This window comes from Athene noctua, chromosome 1, assembly GCF_965140245.1.
Source record: "Athene noctua chromosome 1, bAthNoc1.hap1.1, whole genome shotgun sequence".
Lineage (NCBI taxonomy): Eukaryota > Metazoa > Chordata > Aves > Strigiformes > Strigidae > Athene > Athene noctua.
In genome coordinates, this window is record NC_134037.1 from 252,995,697 (window position 1) to 253,020,928 (window position 25,232).

Sequence of the window (25,232 nt, forward strand, 5' to 3'; positions counted from 1 at the left end):
TATTGCCGCAGATGATAATGTGTATTATAAAGAGATAGACTGCTGAATTTAAATAGCAAAAATCCTTAGAAATGCTGGATGATAGCAAAATTGCTTGTAGATTATAATGTAAGAAAAGGTGTAATAAATAAGAAATTACATACTCATCACCTCTCCCCAGAAAAACCCTTGTGCTTTTTTAGGAAAAGGAGTTTGTTCCTTAGGAGAGCTAATTTTGGGATGCCTTTAGGATTTATATTTGATCTAGTGCTGTTTATTATCCTTATGTCTTTATAGTGGCGGTAGTTTTTGTCAGAGTGGAGACTCTGAGCCCCTTCGTGGGTGTTTCCCGGCTGTTTGCACTGCTCTCAGAATTTGCAGGGATTGTGACAGCTCACAAAATGTCTTCTTGAGGTGCAAAATGATTCTTCCCAGTGACATTTTTCCCCCCCTCCCAGTCACAGCATGACCACCTTGATGTTGAGTTCAGGATGAATTAGCTTTGATGCGCCGTGCGTGTGAGAAGCCCCTGTACACCCGTGTCAGTGCAACCACTTGCTTCTCGCCTGTGCTTTCTGCGTTCGCAGGTATTCAAAAGTACTTCCTAAACCAGCTGTTCGATCAGCCCCACCAGCTAGCGACTCCATTCTCAAATCAAACAGCTTCTTTTTACGGCTTGCTAAAAATAGCCATTTCTTTAAAGCCTGAGGACGTGGTGACTCGTGATAGCAAAGAGGAAGAAGGGTTATTTCTTTTGCTTTAGGCTTTGGGAAGAAAGCTGCTGTGCTGTCCCAGCACTGGCCAGGCTCGTGCCTGCTCCCGCCCGGGCTTCACGGCTGCGTTACGAGCCAAGTGGCTCCAGCATCCCTTTCTTTGCTGCTGCAGCCCTGCAGCTATTTGAGATGCAGGTGCCATGTCCTAGTGACCGCACCCTCTTGGCTTTGTAGAGAAGGTGCATGGTCACTGCTACAACTGAAACTAAACCCACGAGAGGACAAGTCGCAGCTTTTGGCTCTGAAGGGTTTGGGCAGAGCTCACCCAAGGACTAAGGTTTCTTGCAACTTACAGACATGCAAATGGGAGATGGTCACACTTCGTCACTGTTAAAATTCATGATATTTAACTCCCAACACCATTGCAAGTGCAACTTAAGGACAGAAAGCAAGTCTCAGATAAAGCTTGCTCAGATGTGATTTTTCATGAATTCCTGCAGCAGCTCTCCCGTGGTCTGCAGAGGCCTCGCTGTGCGCTCTGACACCGCACGTGCTACTGCAAAACCTGCTTCTGGGCTCTGGCTTGCAGTGGCCCCTCTCCCAGTAACCTGCCCAGGCTGTTTTATCTTTGAAGATCATCATCATATTTTTCCTTTTGAAGAAATGCCCCCCCAAAAGGCGCTGGTCTTATTGTAAATGGAATTGGTTGCGAAGCTTTTAAGATAACTTATTCATACTCTGGCAATGCATTTCTGGAGGAATGTGAAGCAGAAAATGGCTGGTATATGTGCATACAGCATTTTAGTTGCTGAGCAACCTGTTTCTTGCTACAGCCACTTAGCATAAGAATCCAATTTCAAATAAGATATTTGGGACCCTGTCTGACTTAGCAGTAGTGTAACCTGCAAAATCTAGTTGAACGGGACAAAGAACCCACTTTCTTGGGAACCAGGAACTTTGCCTGTAAAGGAATACTGCAATATTGCTTTCTAATTCCCATACATAGTTTTTTATATTTGAGTTCTTGGGTAGACCTTAATTCACTGCTCTAGATAAAGCATGCCCAGAAGCAGTGGTTCTTATCTACAGCTCAACAAAGCCAACATTACCTTCCTTAATGCTTGTAAACTTCCCATATTTTTATTAATGGCATCCTGAGAACTTGTGCAGCTAGATGACATTTGCTCCTTTTCTTCTGACAAGCTTGTTTTAACCAGTTTTAATAAAGTAAAAGCTTTAGTGTGAAAGCAAAATAATCTTTCCTGTTGATGGAAAGGAAGAGTATACACTTCTAATATAGAAAAAAACACCTCTCTGGAAGTGTGCAGTGATTAGACTCACCAACTTGAATTCCCATGGTTGGGGTTTTGGGTTTTTGTTCTTCTTTTGATTGTTTGTTTTTTCCAGAGTTATGTTTTTTAGAACTGCCACCAGCCAAAAGGAGCTGGGTTTTTGTCCTTTTTGTAGTCTTATTTAACACAGCTCATTTTTCTTGTTTGACTGACTCCTTGGCTTTCTGTCATATTCACAGGAATTAGTTGGAGATACTTGTCTATGTTCATACACCCAAGTACTGTTTCCTCCTTTCTTTCTCAGCAGTAGCTTATCTGCAGGGTCAAAGGAGTAAAAGCAGTCACAGTGAACAGGCAAACAGGGGAATGAAGCCCAGATCCTGCTAGAAGAAGCATATGCATTTTTTTTGCCCTGATCTGGCCCAGAGGACCAGCTTTGCAGAGCCTGAAGAAGCAGGATATAGGTCAGAGAGCAAGATGGAGAAGGCAGTGGTTCAGCTCTGGTTTCGACCTGTGCTCTGGTGAGAGCTGACAGTTTACAGCTATCCAAGTTGTCTCTCTCACGCAAGCTGCTTCCTCTGGATTATTCACTATGAAGTGAGGGTTTTAAACTCGTAATATCCAGATAACCTTCATAAAACAAGTAAAATGCAACCTTAATAATAATCTTGGAAAGCATTTCTTGTTTTGATGTTGGCAGAAATGACTGGCTGCTAGCAAGTTTATGTATTTAAAGCTAGAAGATGCCTGCCTTGTGTAGCTGTGTGAAAAAGGGGTTGCTTGCACAGACACTCAGTCTCTCTGCACCCTTTCTTCTTACTTTAGACTGAGTAAATTTGATTCATGAGTATTTTACAGGATTTTGAGGCTGTGACAGCAGGCAGCAGATGCACTAAGTTGTCTCCTGGCTGCTGGACTTCACACAGTAGATCCAGCTTATTTCTGCATCTTTTAGCAGCTATTTATTCCAAAATCACAAATGTAATTGTCCTGTGAGAGTTTGCTTTGGAACATCTTTCCTGAACAATCACTGCTGGTTTTTGCATGTTTTTTCATAATCTAATTTAGAAAGGACAGGATGTTTTTAAGGAGCAGGACAATAGTTACGCAGCTCCAGTGGCTTAATTTTCCTGTATGGAACTCAGTAGCACAGTCCTTCTGGGACTGACACTTCTGTTCATGCACATGGTGGTTAAGCTTGAGCCCCCCTGGTAGAGGTATTTAAGTGTCATTTGTTATGGAAAACCTTGGAGTTTTATGTTAGGGGCATGAAATACTTAGTATGCTAATCCAGTACTACTGTTGGTGGATAACTTATTAAGAGTCACTAATGCTGCAGTGCAGTAAGGGACTTGAGAAAGTGTGCAGCCATGGTTTCCAGATAGGTTTAGTATAGAGGAGAATATCTTTTCCATAAAGAGGAAAAGAAGAAAAGACAAGAAGGAACTGCTTTAAAATACAGCAGGGAAAATTCAGGTTAAATATTAGAAAAACTTTCTAACAATCCAAGGACTTAGTCACTGATATAAATGACCCAGGGAGACAGAGGAACCTCCAGGAAGGTCTTTAAGAGGAGGTTGGACCAACGTTGGTCAGAAATGACATGGGCAGTGCTAGTCCTGCCCCTGGTGAACCAGAGGAGCGGGCAGCCTCCCCAGGTCCCCTTTACACCCCTGGCTGCCAGCAGTCATGCTGTGAAAGCCTCCACAATTTATCTTAGTTCAATTCTTATCCCTAATAAATCAAAAAAGTCCTCTGGCTCTTGTTACTCTATCAGCCTGTTCTGTACTAAATATATCATCTTCAAAGGCTGTTTCATGACTTCTAGCTAGGGCTTGTACTGCGTGTGGTGTTCTCCTCCGCTCTCTGCTTTTCATGCCAATATTTGGCACACAAAGTGCTTACACTCTTCTGAGCACTGAGGATCTCATTAGATGCTGATATTGAAGAAAACAGCGTCTGGCTTATAATTTCCTGAGCATGGCTTTTTTCCCCCACCACTTTCCAAACCCATTCAATCCAGTAAATGGCTAATTTTGGCATTGTGCCAAATGTTTTATTGCTGTTATCTGTGTATCTTCAAGTTTGTCTATAAACCAACAGGGATTCGATTTTTGTTTTTTTTTTCTATCTTATTCCTTGCCAAAACTGGTGCCGTTCGTTTGTGCAAAGTACAGGGGATGCAAAGCTGATGTAACCAACATGGTGTGGTGGCTTCATCTCCTCAGTGGGCTGTAAAACACCCAGGTGGCATTGGGAAGAGAAGCGAATCCAGGCCTTGAAGATCTCATCTTGTGAGATAAAGCCAGTTAACATGTTATTCCTGATGCTGACCAAATTATGTGATTGATTTGCAGGAAAAAAGAGTACAAGTCTCCCCGCCATTGACAAGAGGACCAAGTGCCTTTATACCAGAGAACGAAGTAAGTTTACGGTTAGGTGGGCTGGGTGGGTGGTAGCTTTTAAAATGGAAATACTGAAGGACAGTTTTATGATCCTACTTGTCCCATGATACCTGGATGAGCTCCTTTGTGAGCAAAAGCGATGGTTTCTCTGGGCTACAGTGGGTAAGAACCACCTTGCCCTTTCAATCAGGTGGTGACGTTTGACATCTTTTTCAGTCACCAGTACTCCCGGAGAGAGTTGTGCCAGGTCTGCTCTTCTTAATGCCAGGCCTAAGGGGAGACCTATCCAGTAGTGCAGTGGTATGATTATAGAGCTCTCACAGCAGTGTCTGACCTTCAGTTTGAGAGAACCTGAAAATATGACTACTCTTTAGACTGTAACTGTGGCTCTTGAGAGAATTTACGGTTGAAGGGTATGGTTTGACTTCAAAACTCAAGATTTAATGTTCATCTTAAGCCTTGATTTGCACCTTTCTGGAGTAAGTAAAAACTTTGCTATGATGGTATTCTCCTGTGATCTCAATCTTCACAGAATATTATTTATTGATGAGTTAATTATTTGGGATGGCTTACTATAAAAACAGGACCTTTTTTGTCTTTTGATTTGAGTAGTTGCTAAAAGCAGGTAATTCACATGCTAGAAGGGCCAAAAAGACATTTTAAAAGATGAGATAGCTGCTGTTCTCTGAGTCCCTCTCCAGCAAGGTCTGAATTTAAAAACAGAGTGTAAAGGCTTGCAACAAAAAAACATAAGGAAGGAAAAAGGAGAGATGTCAAAAAGAGTCTTTTAGACTTGGGAAGAGGGGAGCAGAATGAGTTCCAGCCAGCCAAACTTGTGTAGAGGACTTCATTTTTGTATGAGATATGAGATGAAATACAGATGCCAAACTTTGTAATGACTTAATTTTTCTCATAATTCAATAATTATATAAAAAGTAGAAAAATAAATATAATTAAAATGATAACATATTTTGAGATAATTATAAATTAATTTATTTCACAGCTGATACACCTGGTAAAGGCACTAGCGAAGGGTGCAGGAGGAATCACTGTGTAGCTCTCAGGAGTAACCCCAGCGGTTACCCAGTACAAGCAGGGAACCTTCACCTGTACAAATAAAACAGCTGTGCAGTGTCACAAACAAGTGTTAAGGACTACCTTTTTCCCCTGTTCCTTGGCATGAAATAATACAATGAATAGGAAGGATGTAGTTAGATTAAGTAACACACGAATGTCTCTCAGATCTTGATAAAAACACTGCTCATGTCAAAGCCTGCTTTATTGTGGTAATGGAAGGAATATGGACAGAGCAATAACAACTTAGTTGTAAAGTTTCCTGTTAAAGTGCCGTAAGGATTTACAAGCAGAATAAAAAAACATGTTTGTGGATGGTATTAAATTAGGAGGAAGTACATATACAGTATGAAGAGGATAGTAATATAGGTGGAGATCAATCTCAGAAGCAATAATGCAACATATTGCTATGCCTAACATAGCAACAGTGCAGTCCTACAGGATTGTATTTCAATTTTGTCAGCAGAATTTCTTCTCCATAACTTGTACTGTTACAAGGAAAACTCCTGACAAGCTGGAGAAGATTAGAAACCTTACCAGAGACACAAAAAGTATGATTTCCCCAAGAAACTACTAAAATGAGACAAATATCTCTTAAATACATGAGAGATACACTCGCTGAAGAATAAGGGGACTCCTTGGAGTGGAGTAAGGGATATACTGTAATAAGTGAGATAAAATTATCTCTAATGTGTGAATAAACTTCCAATGGTAAAACATTTTTAAGGCAAACTGAGGAGTCATCATTTTGGGAACAAAACACAGAAAAGCTGCCATAGTGAAGAGCTACACATGTAAAAATGACGGAACTGCCTAACTGCCTAGCTGTTGCTACCCTTTCTTTCTGGGCCCACAAATAAAAACAGGGAAGTATAGCGGTGAGAAGTGAAAATGTAGTGTGTTGTTCGTGTTTCTTTGTATGTAACTTCCATATAAGATTCGATGGAAAAATATTTGAGACACGGTCCCTTCATCAGCCCATCATAAAGAAGGAATACTATTTTAAATAGAATATTTTAGCAAAAGCATTGTGTCATCTTGGTTTTAGGCACTTTCTGTCTTCATGTGCAGTAAACCAGCTAAAGTGTTTTCTCCTTTCATGGTGTTTGCAGAAGTAAGCTGGCTGGTTTAATGGTGTGCAGTTTCAGAATAAATACTGGGTATTCTAGTCTTGTGCTTGTAACTTCAGTGGTGAACATGTTGAGAATGGCTGTTCTTGGTGATAAACACTGACTAATAGCACTAACACTGTGTCAGGGCTTGCAATACAAGAGCTACTTGCTCTTTTGCTGTTTCATTTCATCTTGTGCCCAAGGTTTGGATTGGTTGGAATAATTAAAGAACAGCTTTTGTTTAAAGAAAGCATTAAATTCCTATTCTAAATAATACTTGAATCTTATGGACAAATTAGCATTTGATCTCCCCTTCAATTATAGAAGCACAGAAGGGATACATTGCCAGGCTGTTTCTATAATTTGGTTACATAACCCAGTTCCTCTCCATTAATTTTGAAATTGTTTTTAGGGCTGAATGCTCAGGTGGTGTGTGTCTATACAGGCTGACTTCCATAAAGACTTTACTTTCCATTTAGCTCTTGCTTACTTCCAGCTGCCCGTACAGGTTTAACTTTAAGCATCTGCAAGTTTAGCCGTTTTGGAAAGATCTCCAGAAAAATGTTTTTGGTTTTCCTAGAAACAGATTAAAATAACAGAGGTACTGTGTAAAGTGCTCTTCAGTTATACAAGTAGCGCCTGTATGTGTGTATTCACACACATGCAAGCATGTGTATTTACAAATAATTCATCCCAATCTCCAGCATTGCCTTTAAGTTTGTACACAAGCAAACCTTTCATACTGCAATATGTTTCTCTCCAGGGCTAAAGCTAGAGAAAATCGCTTTCTCTTTTAAGTTTGTCCATCTTGTTTTTAAGGTTATGCAAGCAAATGGTTTGGATGAACGTACTAATCTTCTTGTGGAAGAATACTCTACATCTGGTCGCCTGGACAACATCACGCAGGTCATGAGTATCCATACTCAGTACCTGGAGTCTTTCCTCCGCAGCCAGTTCTATATGCTGCGGATGGATGGGCCCCTTCCTTTGCCCTATAGGCACTACATTGCTATAATGGTATGTACCAGCAGGCTGTATATTTTCTCCTGCGACCTTGAGTTGTGTATTTAAAAAAGAAAGACTTTAGAAAGGAGAGAGTAGTGTGATGATTTGACAGGGTGTGAATTTTTGCAGTTGATTTTCATCAGAATAATGCATGTCTAGCCAGAAGGTTTTCAATGAGAACGGAGAATTGGCAGTGTACATGTCCCTGTTTCCCACAGTAATACACTTCTCACATGCCCACGAGAGCGAGGTTTTACAGAGAGCAGTTAAAACTGTGTAACCTTATTTCTAAATATTTAACTGTTCAGTGTGCAGCAGTGGGATGAGATGCAGTGGACTCAAGTCACACCAGATTTCAGGTGGACACTAGGAAAACAGTTTTTACCATGAAGCTGTTTGAGGCATTGCAACAGGGGCCAAGAGAGGTTGTATGACCTCCAAGGATGGAGATCTTGTCTGGACAAGGCTTTGATTAACCTGATCTAAGTCATCCCTACTGTGAAGCAGGGAGTTGGATCAGATCTTGTCTAGAGAACTCTTCCAACCTAAATTAGATTCTGCGATTCAAAATAATCAAATGTCTTTTTATTGGAGAATCCTCCCTACTGCATAGAAATGCATTGCAATATAAAAAATGGCCCTTTGGAATGAAATTGTATTTTTGTTTTGTGTTAGTAACCTGCCTTCCACCTGCAGCAAAATCGGATTACACACTAACGTGATGCCCTTTCCCTCTGTGTTTAATTATTCCAGGCTGCTGCCAGACATCAGTGTTCCTACCTAATAAATATGCATGTTGATGAGTTTTTGAAGACTGGCGGGATTGCAGAGTGGTTGAATGGTTTAGAATACATTCCCCAAAGACTGAAAAATCTGAACGAAATAAACAAACTCCTTGCACACCGGCCCTGGCTAATCACAAAAGAGCACATTCAGGTACCTCTTAAGTCGTGCCCCGTAATAGCAGTAAATGTCCGGTAATAAGAACTGCTAACAACTACACAGGTGTCTGGTTAGGCTTCATTACCTTGAGTTAAAAAATTCAGGGAAGTACTAGAGCATCGAATAAGCCAATAAATTCTTCTGTGTGACAAAGCCAACGAGATTTACTTTCTAGGAATAGCATTGCCTAAAATATCCCCAAAAGAAAAGAGGTAATATATTAGGTGTCTCTTTTTTTATCCAGTGAGAGTTTGTGTGCAGGAGAAATAAGATATTATTGGAAGAAAGGAATTGATCCCTTTTTAAAAATACATAGTGTTTTATAGAAAAGCTAGGGGCCAAAAGAAATTTTATATTTACACTTTTTTTATTCTCATTTCAGAAACTTGTCAAGACTGGGGAAAATAATTGGTCTCTTCCTGAACTGGTGCATGCTGTTGTCCTGTTGGCACATTATCATGCCTTGGCAAGTTTTGTATTTGGTAGTGGCATTAATCCAGAGAGAGATCCGGATACATCTAATGGAGTCAGACTTATAGCAGTCAACAACTTCTGTGTCTGTGATCTTGCCAATGACAACAACATAGAAAATGCATCTCTCACAAGTAGCAACTTTGGGGTTAGTGTTGCAAGAAGATTCTTTTGCTTGCCTCTGTTTTGCATTAGAAAACTTTCTTCCATTCTTTCTGCTTTAAATTTCAGGGTAGTTTGAAAGTTTTTGTCTGCTTTACTGGAATGCTTGAGTCTGGTAACTCTTATGTTCGCTCTAGCAGTTTTCAGTGTAATCTATTGAAAACCACATTGTAACAGGGGAGGGCAGTCAGAACAATGTGATTTTGATAGTTAATCTCACAACCCACTGGGCAAAACTAAAACTTTGCTTTCAGCTGAGAGCTTGAAGTCCCAGTTTCTTCAGATACAGTGTCACTGGCTGAAACATTGTGTCATCCATGTTTGTATCATGGAATGAAAAAAAAAAAAAGGGGGAAAAAACCCAGAAGTCATAATAATTTTTACTTATAGGCCTACAACCACAAAACAGGTCAGTCCTGAAACACTTCCATGTAGATTGGAGGAAATGTCTGAAATAAAATTACTTAATTCTTCATGTTGGTGTTCCATTCTGAATCAACCAACAGAGAATTTTGATTACTAGTTAATTAACTTAAATGTTGATTTTTATTTTTTTTCTGAAAGTGGGTCTATAATGCTTTGAAGATATGTCCTTGAATTAATGCCAATTGATGAATAAGCCTCATCACCTTTGATGGAAGATCAGCATTATGAGCAGAGTCACTAGATGTATTTTTAAAAATTATCAGTCAAATGTGAACATGTGATCAGTCAGTTCCATTGCTGAGCTGTAAGACATGCTAGCTGAAATCACCAGGGTGTTTTACTCCCTGTTTGTAGTGGGCAAAGGGCTGCTGCTGACTTAAGCAGTGAGTAGCACACTAGAAAAGCTATAGCTATAGCTACGGGCAGAAGAACAGAATCAAAATGAAAAGATGGAAAAGCAAAAATGAACAATTTATCTTATGAAAAATCTGATTGATAAGTATAGGTCCCAGAACTCCAAACATTGATCTATTTCTAGAAGAGGCCTGTTTTCCTCACAAAGCAAGGAAAAGGGTCAACATAATGGTTATTCTGATCACATGTAATGAAAATAAAAAGAAGACACTGATTTGCTCACGTTGTGTTCATGCATTGCAGTGCTGCACTACATCTCTTCAGAAACAAAGCTTGCATTACTAATAGACTGAAAAAAATTAATATTAAAAGTTGTTTTCTGATACATGTGGGGCACACAAATGGCTTTTCCTGAGCTGTATACATGGTGGAATATATATTATAAGCAACTATGGTTTCCACATTCAAATACCACCTCTTCCACTGTTAATCCCATTGCAGTAGATTACCACAGTAGGTTAGACTTAACACTTCCCAGCTCCCTTCTTCTGACTGTCTGAAAGCTGTTTGTCTATGCTGTATGTGACAAAATGCATTCTGGCTTGAGTTTTTGTGTTTGCTGCTGCTGTGATTTTGAGAACGTTTGTGTCTAGCATGAAATCTGAAGATGACACACGTTGTCTATCTTCTAATTTTGCAGAATGTCATGGTGTTTTTGCAGATTGCAGATTCTTTAAGTGAGCTGGAGGCTTTAATGGAAAGGATGAAGAGGCTACAAGAAGATAAAGAGGATGAAGAAGCCTCTCAGGAGGAAATGGCAACTCGCTTTGAAAAGGAGAAGAAGGAGAGTCTGCTAGTAATTAGTGGAGGTATTTGTGCTTTTCCAGTTCCATTTTGTTTGTGTTTTGTAAGAATTAAACACTTGAGGCCAGTTCAGTGACTACAGCTTTTTCTGTCCATTTCTTTATTCTGGCTCTTGGTGTAGGAGTGTAGTAAGGGTGGTCCTGTCAGTTGCTTCATCTGCTTAAGATTTCTTGATTGGCAAATAACACCACCCTTTTTTGCTACTTGAAATTTAGCTTTTGTATATTAAAAAAAAAAAAAGTCTGTAGGCTTCTTTAAAAAGTTGGGTGTAAATTTCTCTTTGTTTATATGCTCTGTATCTTCAGTATCTTCAAATTAATTCATCCATGTAAATATTCAGTAATATTTCACAGGTTTTAGGTTCTATAGTGCTTAAAACTTCAGTGATACTCATAAGCAGCCTTCAGCTAGGTCAGGAAATAGATAAGGTTGAGACTCAGCTTCTTTACCATTTACTGCCCACCTGGAAAGGACATTTCTAACTTGCCATACTGAGTGATCATACTGCTGTGCTGTTCCACTGCTTATGTTGTGATAGAGATTCTTAACATTTTAAAAAATTGTTAAATAATCTTCAAAATTCTGAGCTGAAAGCTTCTTTTTTAATGTTCTTCATATGGTCTGGAGACCTACATCTCTAACAAACTATATATGAAATCTGTTTCCTATAGACAGGAAGGTGAGGGTTTTTTCCAAAGAAGGTGTTCAAAGAAAGAATACTGCTAAGACCATCAGAATCTCTAACCATTTCTTCGTAGTAGAGGCTGCTTGAAGATGATAGCTTCTGTCTTTTTAAGAAGTGACCCATGAAATGCTTCACATTTTACTGACACAGTTCTTTGTGAATTTAGATCTCTTTAGCTTCAGACCAAACATGGTTTGAAGGCGTCATAAGTTTTTGTTCACTGAGCCCAAAAGGGAGGAAGAATGTATTATGGATCAGCAGAGAGACTGTTTTGTGACTCTCTAGGAACATACAAAATCTCTTAAAGAAGATGCATCCAGCAACTTCATGGCTGGAGCTTAAGAAATGGACATTGTCCATTCTTGTGTTCTTTGGTCAGACAGTATCAACAGCGCAGATAAACTGACAGCCATTGCAGTTTTATTATCAAATCAGGATTTCCATCAGTCTCTACAACTTCAGGCATATAAGGAAGAGGTGTTGTTTGGGACAGAAGGGGTTTTTTTTGATGGGGTTGCTGACAGTTTTGTTGAATTTCCTCCCTCTTTTCCTTTTGCTGGTTTGAGTTGCAGAGTCTGTATGTGTTCGGCTTTTCCCCTTTCATGATATTCAGTTCTTGTCAGGGGAGAGGACTGTATGCGTGTGGGTTTTTTATTCTTTGCTGAGGATTTGCTGTGGCAGTTGCTGTGCAAGCTTCTTCCTACACAGTTATGTTTTGATTGTTTAATGAGGCAAAGAGGAGATAAAGCACTTCTGCAATTCTTAGATTAACTGACTTTTCAAGGTGCTAACAGTGGACATATGGCAACTGTTCTGTCAATGCATGTGGAAGAGAGCCAGGATTTTAACATCAGGGTCAAATGCAGTCAGCTATGCAGTAGTCAACTTCTGCAGAGGTAGTTACACAATCAAGCCACCTGTTTATTTGGGAGGAAAAGATTGATTCCTGATAGAGAACCTGCGCTTGCTTAGTGATACATTTTGGAGCTCTCTGAAGATGCTTAGTTACTAGAGCTTCTGGCAGAATTTCAGCCTGATGTACTGTAGAGCTCTTTGCTTTCCTGTAATCTTCAACTGATATTTACAAGTGGAGTGTTGCATTGCTTTATGGTTTCTCATACTCCAGATTATAGAACAGAGCTGGTGTAATTCCTGACACTGTACCTGCTCAGCATAGCAATCCTGTTATCAAGGGTACATTTTTCTTTTTCTTATCCTAGCACAGTGACTTTACTAACAGGATTCATCTTCCTGATTTAAGATACCTAACCTCTCTCAGAAGTCAACAGAGAGAAGAACACACCTCCAGACAGAAGTTTAGCCCATCTCTGTCCCATTTTATAGAAGTAGTTAGATTTCTGGTGTAAGCTGACATTTATTTGGCTCAGGTGGAAAGGGGTGGATCCCACACAAGCAGGTTGGGATTGAAATGTTTCTTTCCTTCATACTGCACTCTTCCTTTGCACAACTTCTAAAATTGTTCTTTAGTCCTGTAGTAGAGTAGTAGTTGGAAGTCAGTGCTAACTTGTGCTTGCCTAAAGCAAAGCATTTTGCTGTTTTATTCACAGCATTTGATGATGAAATAGTTTCCACAGATGTCTCCCGCTATATTGAAGATCCTGGGTTTGGGTACAAAGACTTTGCAAGGCGAGGAGAAGACCATCTGCCAACATTCAGAGCTCAGGTACCATCTCTTTAAAGTGCATTCACTCAAAGAATGTTTGTATATCTCATTACAGGGCAAACAGCATAAAGCAGTTGCAGCAGGGCATGTTTGTTGCATGCTCCTTTTCTTGTCCTGGTCCATTAAATAACTCTCAAGCTTCCATAAATCTACCTGAGATGAGTCTTTCACTATTTGTAAATCTCAGACAATGGAATACTTAGCTTTCAGTCTTATTCTAATTATTATCAGAATTAATCTTTGAAAACTATAAAGCATATCACTAAATCTGCAATAAAAATGAAAGGTAGAAAAGAAAATTTTTTTCCTGTCCCTCCAGATGTTGTAGAAAAAAATTCCCTGGAAGAACTTTTTATTCCTGTCATTTTATCAAGTATTCTCCATCCAGTGGTTATCAATACCTAGATGTATATATGTCTATGAGAGCAATATATGTCTATGAGTGTGAGTATTGTTCTCATATATGCACAAAATGACTGGACTTTGAATGTCAGAAAAGTAAAGGACTTCTTAAATATGAAGTTTTTGGCTGTATTTGAATATATTTTTGTAGTACTGTTGAAAGAACAGGATGTACATTTTACCTGTACATTGTCTTACATATTGGCACCTTTTTCTATGACCAGGCTCACGAACTTCTTCATAATATCTATAACAGGAGGGACATTCTAAGTTATTCTGTTTCAACTTACAGACTGGATTAATCAGCAGTCTATTAATAAATTGTAAGCAATAGAAGAAATCTTAAGCCAAATCTAAGAATTTAAATTTTTAAAAAGGGTACAGGAAAACTTCATGGTCAGAAGATGTTTCTAAGAAATAAAGCATCCCTAATCACTCTGAGGAAATGTATTTAGCTATATAGCAGTCTCTGCTGCTCTGGATAATTTACTCTGCAGTCTTTATATGAGCCTAAAGTAGGTAGATATTGCCAAAAAGAATGAGGCAGAGTTGGTGCCTGTAAATCAAACATTCTGTTTAACTACTTTAGGAGCAGCAGGCTCCCATGGAAAAAAGCTCTACAGAAGTTGAAATTGGAACTAAAACATCTCTGCTCTTAAATAAACAGGACAGCTTCTGGCCTGCATTCAGAGGAGTCACACTGATAATTTAACTTTATTAGTATGTCGTACTCTTCAGCAGTTAAATGTATATACCCACAGCCTCCCAAATGCTCTGCTATTAATGCTATTTAAATTGCAGTAGCATCCCAAATCTCTACAATAAATCCAGTCCTTATTCTGATCAAACAAGACTGCCTTTATCTCTGTGAGTTTAAATTTAGTAATAGAAAAAGCTATTTTGTACGCAGCAGAATGTCTTTAAACAGGGGATTTTTTTTCCCTTTTTCATTGTTAGTATGGATTAACTGCTGTTAGTGAACAGCTTCTGGTTTTCAGAGGTTTTTGTGATGCCCCAGGGCTGACAGGTATGTCACATTTCTCACAAGCTTTACGGTATTTTGGACTGGCAGCTGGAGGCCAAATGTGATGTTGTGGCGCGTTTCAAATGCCAGTGAATGGCTCTGTTAGGCAGCTGAATATTGTCTTACATGCTTTTCCCACTATCCTCATCAGGGGACCAGTCCAGTAGATGTGCTCTAAAGCACCTGGGTGAGGACCCTTGCCCAGCAGTACCTTTTGAAAACAGCTAGACACAGGAAGGACGTGGAGATGATGCTATTGATTGTAAAGATGGCATCGGTGATTGAATGATTGAACACTTGCCAAGAATGTGGGCAAACTAACATGTTCTGTATAAGCGCAGCGTGGAGAGTGGTTGCACGCTGATCTGAAGCAGGGTCATTCTCCACTGCTGATGCCGTGTCACCACTCTGCAGAGATTTCCCATGCCTGATATGAGCAGGCAGACTTTTATCCTTGCAATCCAGGTGCTTGTCTAAGTGCAAAGCAGCCTGGATTTTATTAGTTTGTTCAAGGACAGTTCAGCACTTAACCCAGTGAGCATCCTGGGTGGAAGTAAATACTCCATCTCTGCTCCATCTCTGCTCAGAGCTAAGCATCAAAGCTTCCAAGAGGAGCAAGTTTTTAAACTTACAGGCCCATCCCACATGGCATGACACTGGATGGAGTGGCAGAGCAGACAGTGGAAAATTGCCTCAGTGCTTTAAGAGAAGCTTGGGGTTTTTTCTCCTGTAGGCTAATGATATCCAGCTGGAGGTGGGGTGTTGCAACATGATAGTCATTGCCAGGAAGCCTGGCAGAATGGAGCAGATGATATAGATAAAAGATTCAAAATGGAAATTTTTTGAAGAGAGTAAAGTTATAACTAGCAGACTACAAAAAGTATTGAGCTATAGAGATCAGATAGGGACTTCTACTTCATTTGTACATTTATACAATTCCTTCTCTTCCTGCAGGACTATACTTGGGAAAATCATGGCTTTTCCCTTGTAAACAGGCTTTATTCTGATATTGGGCATCTCCTCGATGAGAAGTTTCGGATGGTATATAACCTCACATATAACACTATGGCAACACATGAAGATGTTGATACAACTACGCTAAGAAGAGCTTTATTTAACTATGTCCACTGTATGTATGGAATCAGGTATGGATACAAATCCCCTGGCTTAGGAATGCATTTTAAACTGTGTAAACAGAATGGAAAATGAACCGTGTGAAAAGCATGATCTTAAAACGGAGATGGTACCTCAGTCTGGAAGTTAAGAGGTTTTGCTGGCCTATCAGTATAACATTTGCTTCCAGTGGAGAAAATGTTTGTGAATCACAATGGAAATTATTACAGAAATGTCTTCTCTGAAGCCAGCCTGTATCTTTTGTTCAGAAAAGCAATATCCTAGTACTAAGCCTTTCAGATGCTCTGTCAACAGGTGGTTTTCTAGCATGTAAAATGCTCCAATTCCCAAACTTAAGAACATAATGCTGCGAAAGACCATGCTTTTAAAAACTTTTATCCAACAGAGTGATTGCCTGTGTTATTTAGGTATGATGACTATGATTATGGAGAAGTTAATCAGTTACTTGAACGCAGCCTGAAGGTTTACATAAAGACAGTGACCTGCTACCCAGAGAGAACTACCAAGCGCATGTACGACAGTTACTGGCGTCAGTTCAAGCACTCAGAGAAGGTATGTATTTGAAAGACAAACCGGCTTCATAGAGACCCTCATGCTGTTTGAAAATTAAAATGTGGCAACACCTAAAAATGGCAGTATTTGTCAAACAAATTGTTTTTAACCAGAGAAAACCAGATTAATTAATTGTTAGGTATCAATTTTACAAAAAAAACCCAAACCTAGTGTACTGGCAAGATTGGTTCTTTTTTTATTATTTTGAGTGACTTCTCCGTAAAATTGAACTGACACTATAAAAGAAAAGTGGATAAACTTGGGAATGCAGAAGTGGTCAGCTATGCCAATACTTGGGATCTGGGGATCAAAAAAGGCCTTAACTCATATGTGTAGATATAATCTTTGTGGTGTTTTTCATCAATAAAAATGTCAACATGTCTTCAGCTATCCAAGTTAAAGGCTTCCTGAGTAGAGTTGAGTGCTTGTGTGCCTGCTTGCCTATCTGGCATATGAACTGTTCCTTATTCTCTGCTCCTATATAGTGATCACAGATGGTAGTAAAGAAAAAATACATTTCATAAAGATCTAATACAATTAGGGTGCAAAAATGGTTTTATTGGGACTTCTCAGATGGAAGATTGCTTAAAGCAGCAGTTGAGGCTAGTTCCTTGCAGTCTTAAGATACTGTCTAGTATTGGCATGCTACACAGCTGTCTCTAGAGGAACTGGAGTCCAGCAGCAGGGTACAGGGAGAAAGAACAGTTTCTTGCAGCGATACTTTACTAAAGGTTAGAAATTTTAGCCTAAATGTATAAAGGTTGTTGTATTCCGAGGTGAACTAAATGGCTGATAAAATTTTTAACAGGTTCATGTCAATCTACTTCTAATGGAAGCTCGTATGCAAGCTGAACTTCTGTATGCCCTTCGTGCCATAACTCGTCATTTAACCTGAAGCATTCGCTGGGCAGGAGTAAAGGAGTTTTTACTGAGTATGTAAAGACCTTTTGAAATAGATACACACCAGAAGCTGTTTGTGATGTAGCATCAGGTTATTCAATTCTCTAGTGTCAAAGTTTAGCCGTGCTTCTTGGCGGCTGTAATGTGCAATGACGTGTTTTATTTTCTTGATGCTTAACATTACTAATGATAACAAAAGTAACACTGAGGAGCACTACTCTGCATTGTTTCCGCCTGGATTTCTGCACAGTGGTCAGGATCCTAAAACTGTTCTTATTATACCCAATCCTAGCGCTTTGTTCTTTAAGCACCGGAGTGAAGTGCTTAGAGACTTCTTTTTCCAAGCAATCATTTTTCAGATTAGTGGAGTCCAGCAGAAGATCGGTTCTGCCTGTCCTGAGAATGTACCACCATGCCATGACTTGTGACCGAGACGTGCGGGCTGCGTTGCATTGAATTGCCCACTGGATTCTTCTGTGTCTCCTGGAGGCTGCTTGCCAGTCACTGTCTTACTACAGCAATTGAAGGTGATGCAAGATGTGGATGCAAACATTGAGCACACTTTAATGTGAAATTAATCGTGATAAATCCTACAGCATGCTACTGAAGTGCAAAATTCATCTGCTTTGTTGTGCCCCTTCCCAAGAGAAGAGGCCTCACAGTTTGCCGTTTCAGCCACACTTACTGTGTTTCAATCATGCATAATCTTGTTTTACTGATAGTCACCCTCAGTTGTCCTCACAATATCCATGCTCATCACATGTTGCAATTTGTTTAGTTGGCACCTATAAAGTTAATACACAGGCTGACCAAAAATAGGGTTGTGGGTTTTTTTGCACTCTCTTCTTTCTCAATGTTTAACTAAGGAAAGTAAAGGAAGGCTAGCATATCTGTTCTTTCATATTGGATGTATAGAAATTTATTTCCCATAAGTTTTTCATAACATTAAATTTTAATATTCAAAGATTAAAAAGTTCTATGCATTAGTGTGAGTGAACAAAAGAAAAGTGCAATATTTAAAAAGAAAGCAAGCTTTTTTCCCTGTCATGCCACTGCTAAAGTGTCCTTCTTACATAGCCATAAAGAAATTTTAAAACCAAATTTCTTTATTGTCTAAGGCCTAGCAGTTTTGTTTTAGCTTTTACGGCTTAAGACAACTGATACTGAGATGCCAAAGCATCCCCAAATCAAAGCATTCTTGGACAACGGTAATATTGGGGAAGGGAAGAAATAAGCTGCCAAAAATGTCACACTTTTGTGCTGTTCTCTGTTGCTTTTGACTAATTTTTAAGAGCACAAAATGTTGATATTTATAGCTTTATTTTGTATTGCATTTAACGAACCAGTGAAGTGCCTAAAGAGATGCTTAAACTTACCCAATAGGATGCAAGTTATCACTGCTTCAGCTTTTGTCTGTTGGTTTGGACTTTTCGTATTTCTTTGAGGAGGGTGACCTTTATCTCTGTTGCGTACATTCAAAACTAACTGGATAGGTTTATTTTTAATGTTCCATTGGATTGTAGAAGTTAATACAGGATTTTTTTTTTCATTTGTGATTGCAGAATAGTTTACAAAAATACTATCAGTCATATTTTAACACTTTTCATTGCCAAAATCATGGACCAGTACGCTACTAAAGTTAGTTTTCTCTTCCCTTTTCCTGATACCGTGCTGTGACTTTGCATGTTGGTTTTTTCGCTTTATCTATCTCTTCCAGATTGGAAAGCTAAATGATTGTACACTTTTCTGCACTTTCAGACTGCAGACTCTGCATGTGACAACCTTTTGAGGAAGAAATCAGTAATTTTTTTTTTTTAATGTAATGTTGGCTATTTAGAAATCTACCCAATAGACAGCATCAGGCTCTCTTCTAGAGGGAGCATTGGGTAAAACATCAGATTTATTTATCTTGTATAGCTAACTGCAAAGATTTCTCAGAAGTATTGAGATGCTCATATATATATGAACTTAGATCAACTTTCTAAGTTGTTATGATCCTTTTTCCTCCCTCTTGTGACTGTAGTGGCCATACCTAATGGCTTTTGTGCATAAAACAGTTCTGCTGAGAGAAGTTTTCATGCAATACTTTCATTTTTTTTTCAAGTGATGGGAACTGTACAGTACTACTTCAGATTCCTTTGCTTTGAAAAGTAAAGTAGTCATCAAGAAGCACAGTTGAGCTCTGGAAAGGAGGTGAAACTAGATTTGGTTAACTAATATGATGGCTTAGTTTCCCTTCAGAAATGCAAAGACTCTTAGAGTAGGCTGAGTTTTAAGTTTGGAAACATGAGTGCCTTTACTTCTTTCCTTATGAAATATACTTGCCAGCTCAAATGCCTTCTGAGTAAAGTACCTGAGCAGATTTGAAATCCAGAAACCATAAATGGATTGCTTCATAAAATTTGTAGTAAATCAGTGATTTTTTTTTTTTTTTTTTAAGGTGCCATATCAAGTCACATATGGCCTGCAAGACATTCCACCATAGGAAATGTCATTGTACAACTAGTTTGCTATTTCTCTTTTCTTCTTAATATTAAATGCAAACTTGAAACTTCTGGAATTGTTTTCCACGTGGCATTTTTTTCAAAGTATTGCATTTACAGTGTAACAGTTTATAGCCTAGTTTTTATACTGAAATTTATGATTTTTAATAGCTGTTTGTTCAGAATAGGTGTTTAAACTACTCTGCCATACACTTTATGCACGCTTTAGGCTCACACTGTGCCAAATTTTAATGTGCAAGTGTTCTTGGATTTTTTGCATTTTTAAAGCACTCATGAATGTGAATCTTCACACTTTGTTCATTAATATTATTCTTAAGAGTACCGTAATCATTGGACGTGTACTCTCCCCGTCTGTGTTCCTTTATTGGAATTGATATTTACCAGCATTAATGTTAGTCCACAAAATCCCAGCTGTGACCAACATAAAAACAAAGTGTACAGCCTCCTGTCTACTGAAGAAAAAGCTTGGTAGGTACAAATTAACCAGCTAGCACAGGGAATGCTATAAATATGGAACAGAGCTTTTGAGCATGGACAGCTGCTTTCGTTGCAGAATAGCTTCAAAATGTGTGTTGCGGTAGACTACATTCTTGCTGAAATGGCTCCATTTTTTGGGGTAATGAAGTGAAAAAGGTGCCAATTGGAGAGGGTATTTGCATTTCCCAGAGTGGTCTGTCAGCCGAACATCACAAGAGTGCCATCATATAGGAGCAGAACCCATTTGAAACTAGGGTACAGTTTGTACAGGTAACTACTAAAGCTAGTGTTGTGGTATCCTATGAAAATTTTGGTGACTCTAGATGGATTTATTTTCATCAAGACTGAAATAAAACATACATTCTTTGTCCTAAAGCCTTCATTAAAATGAAAAGGATGTGCTTTCAGCTTTAAGAGTTAAAGAATTGTCACTATCAGCTCCTATGTATTAAAAAAATGTTAAAGATGGAGAAATCAGTGATTGTAAAAGTTATAAACATGAGTCTCTATAAAGTTAGAACAGATCAGAACAGAACAAAAAGGAAAACATTTTACTTCTCTATTACTTGACTGAAGAAGGTCAAAGCACCAGATTCTTCAAAAGTATTTTTGTTCATAGTGATACTGGTAGATGTTTTCCTGGGATTTGGAAAAAGCAGCTAGTTGCCTAAATTTCAATGGGAATTTAAGCACCTAGCCACCTAGCAAAATCCTGCAAGGTGCCCACATGCATTTTTGAGTCAGATTTTTAAAGATATTTAGTCACCTAAATTTAATAGAATAAAATCAGTTTCCATAGAGATTAAAGGAATAATATGTAGCCAGATCCATGTGATTTGCAGCAATTGTTAATGAAATAGTTGTTTTGGGGACTTAATATAGGCTTAGAGAAATCTTTCCCAAAGCAGTTAAACTGTAAGCTGCTGCTCTTGCAGAACAGGTTCTCAATGTTTCTCGTGCATGTGTGTTTTCCATGAACATAGGCATGCATTTCAGGCTCATGTTCCAGAGTTTGGACTCCCTTTTTAGAGGAGCTGGATTATTTAACCTCTACTTGCAGAAAAGATTTATTGGTGGTAGCAAGTGGATAGCTTGTGCCTGGACTAAAAAGTTATGGCCTGAAAGAAATTCTCCAAATCTTCTTGATTTCAAGTAATGTTTTTTCAGTTACTTTCCTTAGAGGGTTGGATCCTTCTCCCATAAATATGGGGTGATGTTGCACAAAATGGAGGGGAAGGGGAGTGGATTCATCATAAATGAACTTTCCCAGAGCTGATCTGAATATGAATCTGTAAGAATTGGTTTGCCATTAGCGATCATAGCAATAGCTGGACAAAAATGTCAGTTTTCACTATCTGAACTTCAGATGTATTCTCCCTGATGTCCCCCAGCATTATGTTTTTCTGAAAAGATGCATCCACCAGCTTTTCCTCAGTTGGGAATTGTAAGTGAAGATTTTTATCTCCAAATGAAAATGAATTTAGCATTTCATACTGACTGCATAGATCACAGGTGTGAGAGATGGAGATAGCAGTATGGGGAAACCTTAGGAGCATCTTGATCAGTGTTAATTTATCCCTTAGAGCACATTTCCTAACATGGTCATGCTGCTGCACCCCCAACACACATCAGGTCTCTCTTGCAGACATTTAATCCTTCTGCTGCTCGCCAGGGACAAAAATTGTCATTTTCCACCCTGCCACAACCACCACCATGCATCAAGTGCTTCCTGTCTTCCCAACCTCCTAGCCTTAACTTTGTAAAACGATGCTAGGTTCCTATACCACCATTTGCTAATGAGTTCAAAAGGTCTTTCTTCTGTTCAGAAACACTTGATTGCCGTATTAGGTTATTTCTGGACAGGAAAATCCTAAATCTGATTCGAAAGGATGACACTCCGTACTTGCTTACAACATTTAGGTAGCATTTGTCAGTAGTGTGTCAGATCCCATCTCTGGAGTTACAGTAATAATCCAGTGGATCCATTAAGGAAATGCTTTCTTTGGCAGAACTCCCTGTGCTTGGGCTGTTCAGCCGTGCGGTTTTCTTTGAGGGACATCTAATGGAGGATTTGAGGTCCTCTTGTGCCAGGCAGGTTTACAAGACCGTTGGGTCGGCAGCTCTTCGGGTGCCTTGCAACCAAGCAGACTGCAGCCAGCCTCTGGAACAAGTGGGTTTGGGTTTTTCTCATATCTACGGGATAAATCCAAATGCATGCCATGGAGTGGCTGCTGGAGATGTAGACAAGGTTGGGCTTGTGGAAATTAGAAATCTGGATTCTGCTCTTGTTCCCAACAGTAGTTAGAGGTGGCATTGAAGGTGCCAATTAATATACTAATTGTGGGCAGCAAGTCATGCTATCAGCATCAGAAAGTACAGACCACAAGCGCTCAAGGGATACAGCCAGCGCAGGAGGAGTTGACATGTTGGTCAGTTGAAGAAACTTCACCAGTGTGTCTGAGAGGTTCTTGTGTATGTCTGTGCGTAGGGGAGGTGGTGGAAGATGCCTCCCACCAAGATGTCCAGAGGGCTTCTGTAGGACAAGAGCTGGGACCCTTTCCTTACTCCACGGATAGAGCAGGGGCAGGGAACTGTTCACTTCTGCCCAAGAAGAATGTGCTACTGCTGAATTACATTTTTTTGCCCCCATCAGCCCTTTGAAGGGAGTTTTCAGATAAAATGGGTGAGTCACCAAACATTATGTCTCCAGCTGAGGGGTCTGGGGGGGGCAGCGACAGCAGCAGGTCCAGACACACACAGTCCAAACCTGTTTCCCATTCCCCACTTCACACTCATGTCGTGCCACTAGACCCAAACCTCTTCCCTCCAGCCTGGCTGCCATGTGCCTGGGTGGCTGCAGGAGCAGCCCACTCAGGGTGGTGGGAGAGGCAGCCACTTTTAGGGGAAAAATAATAATTAGGCTACAGCCCTTGGACTCTGCAAGGTGACGCAGTCAGAAATCTTTTCATGACTGTGACCAGAACTGGATATAAACTGTAGCTTAAAAAAATAGGAATTTTGTAAACTTGAAATTTCTCAGTTTTACCCTTTTCTCCTTTTGCTGGAAAGCCACACAATGAATGTATATGCTTTATCTTTCTATCTGACATAACTGAAAATCAGACTGCCAACTCCTTGTTTTGTATTAGCTTTTTTTATAAAAAAAAGTTTGTGAGCAATATATGTAGCATGCTGTGAACGTCTGTTTTGATCTTTATAGTTACTCTTTAATCCATCAGTATTAACACCAGTTCTTTTTTGTGTTCCCCTTGGTACTTCGTATGCAGTGTAAGCAGAAGCTGTGATCGGCTTTGCAGTCCTGTGCCGTGTTACTGTAACTCCTTGATTTTTTTAGGAAGCACCTGACTGTGGGCCACCCTGGGGCAGGCAGCGTGCCCGTACACGACTGCCACTTTTCGGTCTCTTGTACTATGTATAGTTTTAAGTAGAATAAGCTTTTTAACAGAATATTGATGCGGTTTATGAGTCACGCAGGCTGCAAGTGTCTGGTGTGTGAGAGTCTTTGTATTTATAGTTGTTGGGGTTTGGTTTTTTGTTTTGTTGTTGTTTTTTTTTAATTCATAAAGTAGCAAACTTGATAAACATAGCCACTTTAAACTGCTCTTGCTAAACAGACCCTGCTGTAGATAAAATACCACTGTAGATACAGGGAGGCATGCCGGCAGACCTCTTGACCAGGAGTGAGCTGAACCCCTCTCTGCAAAAAGCACGGCCACCCTGCGTTTGGCTGCATTTGGACCCAAACGCCGGGAAAGTCGGGGTCTGGCGTGTGTTTCAGCCCGCCGTGCCCATAGGCCTGCCACTGGCTGCCCCCCACGGTCTGCACCAGCTGCTAGGCCGAAAACACGCGCATGGCGTTTCTGCAGCCGAAAAGCTTCCACGCCTCTCTCGAGTGCAGAAATTAGCCCTTGATTTTCTGTCTGCAGAGCCCGGCGTGTCGGGGGTGAGAAGGGGCGTTGGCTCCCCATGGGCGGCTGTGGGTCTGAGCCCCCTTGCCCGCAGGCTGGGGTGGCAGGCAGGGCAGGGCAGGGCAGTGCCCGGCGGGGTGGCCTTTCATTGCACCTCCCACCTCTCACCCTCTGGACAGGGGGTAAATTGTACCCAGCCCCAGCCTGGCAGCTTCTTGCCTCCTCCTGCCACGGCCACGCAGGTGTTTCAGGATGGAGGATTAAGGACAAAGCTCTGATCCTGCTGCTGCCTTCCACCACCACGAAGCGGGGAAGCATGGTAGCTCTGTGGTCCCACGGTCCCTACGGCATCCTGCGGGCGGTGGCACATCACCGGGCCTGCCTCCTGGGCCACCACCTGCCCTGAGCTCCAGAGATGTGCCACAGGCTCCATGCTTTCACAGGAGGTTTGCCTGCAAGGTGAGGCAGCTGCTAGGAGCTCACTGTGGGTTTCCACAACAGCTTTTATAATTTTTTTTTTCTGTTGTTGCTGGTTGGGGTTTTTTTGTTGGGTGGTTTTTTATTTTGCAGAGGACAGACTGACCTAGTGGGATGGATTTTTTTTTTTTTTTTTTTTTTTTTTTTTTGTGTGTGACTTCTGTTAGTTTTTAAGTTACCCGACTTGAATTTATCTGAACAGATGCAGAAGGAACTTTTTTTTTGTGAGTTAAGAGACAAAAATGCATTTTTAAACAAAGGAATCATGTATTAACATTTTAACAGCAATTCATAAATCTGCACTTTTTATGAGGTTTTGAAAAATCTATTTATAGGTACGGAACAATGGGGTTTGTTTAAAACTGTATCTCATTTATACTTGCTGAAATTACTTTCATTGTTATCAGTAGGAATTTCATTGGTTAAATAAAATGTATAAAATCTGTCTCCAGTTTGAACCATCATTTGCCACATGCGGGGAAACACATCTCTGGAGCAGAGCATCCTGTGTTTTGGGACAAGATCCAGTCCTGAAAGTGTACTTCCCCTCCATGCCCCTGGCCTGGTTTTAGGTCTATGTGTTATTTATATATAGATTATTTAATCTATACATAGATACAGATAATAATTCTATTTATGTGAACGTAGGTCCTGAAAAATGTATA

The 25,232-nt window shown here is 39.9% G+C and overlaps 1 protein-coding gene across 2 annotated transcripts in view; it reads left to right on the forward strand.

The window, feature by feature from the left end:
- The window catches only part of SESN3 (sestrin 3), a 44,114-nt gene extending 19,100 nt beyond the window's left edge, over positions 1 to 25,014 (forward strand). Inside the window, exons 2-10 of one of the 2 annotated variants that reach the window (XM_074916904.1) lie at positions 4,342 to 4,407; positions 7,395 to 7,592; positions 8,334 to 8,516; positions 8,905 to 9,141; positions 10,636 to 10,804; positions 13,053 to 13,168; positions 15,549 to 15,739; positions 16,136 to 16,280; positions 17,089 to 25,014. In XM_074916904.1, coding sequence (XP_074773005.1) covers positions 4,342 to 4,407; positions 7,395 to 7,592; positions 8,334 to 8,516; positions 8,905 to 9,141; positions 10,636 to 10,804; positions 13,053 to 13,168; positions 15,549 to 15,739; positions 16,136 to 16,280; positions 17,089 to 17,175 — 1,392 coding nt within the window. In that variant the 3' untranslated portion in view covers positions 17,176 to 25,014. The remainder of the gene's footprint in view (positions 1 to 4,341; positions 4,408 to 7,394; positions 7,593 to 8,333; positions 8,517 to 8,904; positions 9,142 to 10,635; positions 10,805 to 13,052; positions 13,169 to 15,548; positions 15,740 to 16,135; positions 16,281 to 17,088) is intronic. The other variant, XM_074916913.1, reaches the window with a different exon arrangement.
- The last annotated feature ends 218 nt before the right edge of the window (positions 25,015 to 25,232 follow it).